Source organism: Sesamum indicum, linkage group LG2, assembly GCF_026168435.1.
Source record: "Sesamum indicum cultivar Baizhima isolate 11 linkage group LG2, ASM2616843v1, whole genome shotgun sequence".
NCBI classification, from domain to species: domain Eukaryota; kingdom Viridiplantae; phylum Streptophyta; class Magnoliopsida; order Lamiales; family Pedaliaceae; genus Sesamum; species Sesamum indicum.
Genome location: NC_142658.1, coordinates 18,803,267 through 18,808,909, shown reverse-complemented (window position 1 = coordinate 18,808,909; position 5,643 = coordinate 18,803,267). Strand labels below are relative to the sequence as shown.

General features: G+C 33.9%; 1 protein-coding gene across 1 annotated transcript; it reads right to left on the bottom strand.

Moving 5' to 3' along the window:
- Positions 1–1,237: 1,237 nt before the first annotated feature.
- On the bottom strand, positions 1,238–4,438 carry LOC105156155 (XRI1-like protein). Its single transcript, XM_011072211.3, has 5 exons — positions 4,268–4,438; positions 3,947–4,134; positions 3,748–3,838; positions 3,042–3,203; positions 1,238–2,259 (listed from the first exon to the last, which is right to left on the bottom strand). Exons 1-5 carry the CDS (start codon positions 4,380–4,382, stop codon positions 1,979–1,981), a joined length of 837 nt encoding a protein of 278 aa, XP_011070513.1. The 5' UTR covers positions 4,383–4,438; the 3' UTR covers positions 1,238–1,978.
- Positions 4,439–5,643: the final 1,205 nt, after the last annotated feature.

Sequence of the window (5,643 nt, the reverse complement as noted above, 5' to 3'; positions counted from 1 at the left end):
CATTCAAACTTATTAGAATTATCAACAAGGTTAGTTTCAGAAATCATATAAACTTCATCAGAAGTTTCTTCAGAAACATTTGCAGAGTCATTTTGGTTATTCTTTTTTGGTTTCTTACAATCTTTTATGAAATGTCCTCTACCCCCACAATTATAACACTTATAATCCTTTTTATCATTTCTTTTATTATGATTTTTACTCCTAGATGGACTTCTTCCCCTGCTTCTACTACGGCTTTTACTATGTTTTCTGTATTTATGATTTTTATCACTATCATTACTCCTAGACTTAGTTCTTCCCCTTGCAAAGTTTACCTCATTACTATTGGTACTAGGAGCATTTGTTTTTAAGTCCATTTCTTTTGATTTTAAGCCACTAATAACAGTTTCTAATGACACATTATCACGGCCATATTTTATTGCTGCCTTAACATCACTATAAGACTCAGGTATAGCATTTAATAAAACAATAGGTGTATAATCATCTATGTTTTTATCTCCAGTTAATTTAATGTCCTGAACTAATTTAGTAAATTCATCAATATTTTCTTCAATATTTTTAGAAATATCAAGTTTATACCTAAAAAATTTTTCTAACAGAAAAAGTTTGCTAGGAAGTGAAGTTTCAGTAAAGAGTTCCTCAAGTTTATTCCAAAGTTCTTTAGCCGAATTCTGTTTTCCAACTTTCCTAATTACAGAATCAGATAAATTTAAGATAATAGAACTGTAAGCATACTCATCATTTTCAAGCCGTTTTTCTTCAGAAACTGTTTCAGAATATTTTCCATCGATTGCTTTAAAAACCTTTTGTTGTATTAAGATACCTTTCATTTTTTGCTGCCATATACTAAAATCAGTTTTACCATCAAACGGTTGTAAATTATAACCAGACATTTTCAGCAAGTTTCACAGTACACAGTGTTCTCAGTTCAAAAGATAGGAGCAGATATTAAACAGCAGAGAAATCCCCAATCACAGAAATAATTACAGAACAGGAATTAAAAGAAAAAATTTGCAGGGGCCTTCACTACGCCTCCACTAGATACCCGACGGCTTCTCGAGCCCGGCCAAGGGAGGTGAGTAGGGAAGGGGTTGGGACACTGGGACCGGTATTTAAAGAGTTAAGAGTTGAAGCGAGTTTACCGTTTTGGCTTTTCAAGCCAGAGACACCCCCTGGTGCTCTGATACCACTGTAAGGAGTGGATCGATCTCCGGCACAATTACAACACGTTACACAGTTACAGAAATTAACAATAACTTAATATTACAGGCTTTCCTATAACGAATTACAAGTAATCTAAGGAATAGCACAACAGAAACCAGAAATAAACCAGAAACAATAAGATAACAATAAACGGGGTCAAAGACAACTGTAAGGCTCAGGAGCCGTAAAACCCAAGGCCTACACAAGGCCAAAGGTTGAGCACCTCACTGGTTGCTCAAATCACACAAGCCACTCAGGCAAACCGAACCACAAAGGTTCTATTTCAACCACAAAGGAGAATGCCACAAAGGCTTTAAGATAACCACGGAGGCTTATGCCACAAAGGCAATATCAGAGTATCAGAGAGACAGGAGAAGAGAGAGTTCGGTTTTTGGCTTATCCCCACGAACCAAAACAGACCAGCCATATAAACGGGCTGTCCATTAATGGCCGGGAAACGGCCATTATTGGGAAGGGGAGGTTACACAGGACTCCAGGGGTTATGGGAAGAACCCGAAGAGACGAGAGAGACCAGGGTTCGGGAGGGAGAAGGAAGAGGCAGAAATGAGTTAGGGTTTGACCGAGATTAGGTATAAATATGTAGGGTCAATGGGTCGAACCTTTTGTGGGTCGGGTCAAGAGAGTAAGTGGCCCACAGGGCCATGTGTGATTTGGCCGTCCGAAGTGAGGGCCCATCACCTTTGGTTTGGGCCAAAATTTCCCAACACATATCTATATATATATATATATAAGGATGATCATGATTCATGCATGATCAGCCTCTTGTCCTTATAATAGTTATTGTGCCTCTCCCTTGTGTGTGGATTCTTGTGAACGCCACCACGGCCTTGCCGGACAACCCCGGCCCGTCAGGTGAGACCAACGGCCGGCAGGCAAAGTCGCCCACCGGGTGGCGCACCGGCCTTGTAGGCGGCATTAGGATTCTCTCATTGATGTCGTTCAACGTCATGTCCCCTTCAAATCCTCCCGGCTTCACTAGGGCAAATGGATACACCACCTTTGCAAGCACCCTCTTCTTTCTTTTCTCGTCTCTCCCTGAAATATTCACGTAGTTCAGTTAGCCCTACTACTCACTGATTTCGTCCACCTCAAACAATGCCTTTGTAACTTATATTGATAGAAAACTTTTTTCAGAATAAAATCGTAAAATTTGATAATTTCTTAAATAAGAATATCCAACGGGACGAACAATGCAGGCGTAAATATAAATTTATAAAAAAGAAAAAAGGGGGTTCTATATATATTTAAAAATAGAATATTATTTTAATAATATGGTAGGCAAAAAGTATATAGGAGGAGACAAGTCCATGACTACATAGGGATAGTCTTTTCTTTATGAAGAGGAAGGAAATCTCTTTTCTCTTTTTGCCCCTAAAGTACTGCAGTTTAATTAGTGCATTTGGTCAATCCCAATTTGCAGCCTTTGTAAGGAAAAGACAAATGCAGAAACATCTTCAGGAATAAATAAAGTTCCTCATTCTTGCCAAAACAATTATTATTTCACTCAATACCAAAATTATTTATTTATAAAGTTTAATGAAATTTATCTATGTAACATTGCAAATGAGCAAATTACCCCCTATAATAAAATATAGCAATTTATCTCTCTATCTAAGATGTAAATTGCTTTATTTTAAAGAACACAATGGCTAAATTGCTGCATTTTGAAAAACATAGGAAAGGAAATTCTTATTTTTTTTATAGGAGAAAATTTTGTTCATTTGCAATATCACGGGATTGCTTGCATTTCTCCCTTTATTTATATATTTGTAGAGAGAGATAAATTAAAAAGATAAAAAATTGGAAAAAGTTATTACCAGAAGAAAACATGGTGTCGTCGTCTACGCAATACAGATTTCCTTTCTCAGGTGTCGTCCATCGCAGGTTGTCTGCTGATGACATTTCTTTCTGCGACGACGAAGATGAAGAATAATGTTCGTAGCTTTCTGAAATTGCCTGCTCTTCAGCTGCTTTCATTTCTGTCGAATATCAAATTAAACGTTTAATGATAAGAAATTAACGTTTTTAACATGATATATTGCAAGAGATCATTAGTCGAACCGAATCGATTTTATATTCCAAGTTTGTCACTTCAATAATATTTTTAAAAAAATTAAAAATATATTATATTTTGCCATCCAAATTATTTCTATTTTTACACGTTATTTAAATATTTTTTTGTATTAATTTGTCATATCAATTTGATAAAATTTATATTTTACTATATATAACTATTTTTTAATCAATTTTTTGTCAAAAAAACATTAATGCACTATATTTTTTCTCTATAAATATTACATATGTAGTGCATATAATATTTTTAAACAGAAAAATCAATTGCAAAATATTCATATATAGAAAAATGTAAATTTCATAAAATTAAAAGAATAAGTTGATAAAAAGAAGAAATAGATCCAAATATCAAAATTTAAAAAATGATATAGTTGGAATGATGAATTATAAATATCTAAAAATTTAATATAATACACGATCTGGACGACTTTAGAATAAAAAATGAATTACCTGAAATCCCGTCAGTAGTAGACTTGGCGATTTGGGTGAAGCTGTCGAATTCCTGGCAACAATTCTGGATGAGATTGGACGTCCAGCAGTTCTGCAGACACCACAATTTATACGTATAAACAAACACACGAATACGTAGGTACGAGGGATCGAAATTCTACGTACGTGCGTAACATGAACAAATTCATAATTTACGCACTTGCATCGAGCTGATCTCCAGGTGTCTTCCGCCGTCGTCGTGATGGTCGGCGAACATGAGCAGGCGTCGTCGCTTAGAGCTGAACTCAAACAGAACATCCTGGAGATACCCCGTCGAGAAATCATGATCATCAAGAAACGAGACATGATCATGGGAAATAGGTGGGCTGCTGATGCTGTCCATATCATCTGTTGATGAAAGATCAGATCGATATGATCAGTTGCAAGAGTGTTATATATATATGATGTAATTGATTAAAGCAAAGAGAAGGGAAAAAGAGAGAGTTTGGGGGGGGGGGGGTAGGGGGGTATATGCACATACATTGAGACATGGTGTTGAGAACTCCAAGGTTGTGGAAATCCCAACCTAGGGAAGAGCTGTGTAGGTTATGACTACAACTGCTGAAAGCAATGGAGTGAAGATCATCGCTCATCATCTTCTAATTTTACAATTATGTTCTGCACAACATCATCTCACCTATCATATGAATTTTTCTTTATATATATATATATATATATTAATATATATAGACACACAACACACTAATGGGAGTATAGGAAGAAAAAAAAAATTGGTGGGGTATCCTAAGATTTCAATTATGCCCTTTTAGGAATTAATTATTAAATCCTAAGTATGATAAAAAAAATAACAAATAATTAAATTATATGTATTATTCTAACGTAGGATCATCGCATTACAAAATTATGGGACCTGATGAACCTCACATAATTGTTATAAAGTGATCATTAACCAGAGTTTAAATTTGTTGGTAGTAATAATTTGTGAACCAGTTGTCATTAATTAAAGGGTACAGAATTTGTATGTGTGTGATTATTAATTAAGGTAAAAATAAAATAAAATAATAGGAGTAGTTGGTAATAAAGCATAAAAAGAGGGATAAAGTGACAAAAAATTGATGATTTTGGGGGAGGAAGAGATAACAGTGAGTCAAAGAGAAGAGGGGGAAAAAGATGGATTTGTTCGTTGGGATTCGGGAAATTGTGTTGCTTTTTTTCATATTTGTGTGAATTTTTGGTGGGGTAAAGTGGGGGACTAAATTATTGCAGTGGTTATGATAACATGTTTCTATAGCATGGAAATGGAAAGATAAATGTTTTTTTTTTTTTTTTTCTGAAAAACTCCTGTAAGAGAGAGTGCAATTGCATGTTGAAAAATTGTTATTTAAATCAGATTTGATCATATTAAAATTAATTATATAATTAGTTTATAATTTAAAAAAAATAATCAATCACATGATAAATATAATATACTTGTTGTGCGATTAGTTTAGTTCAACCAGATTTGATTTGAATAAGAATATTTCATACATGAGAGATAGTTTAATTGATCATATCTATTGATATCATGTTTATACACGTGACGTGTATATATCAAATAAAATAAATAATAAAATAAAATTTATAATAAAAAATTCAATTCCCATATATTCCCCATCACATATACCCACTAATGTAATAATTCATGAAAATATTGCATATTGGCCCTCATGTCCCTACATATTTATTATAAACTTATTATGATAAAAAAAATTAAATATATATATACACAATTATTTTTATTACAAATATTGTCAGCAGTTGATTGAATGTGATAAGCAGTCAGTCTCTTGTAGAATGATTTTGTGTATATACACACACATGTTCTCTTCATAGAGAAAATTTTTTATTCAGATCCAA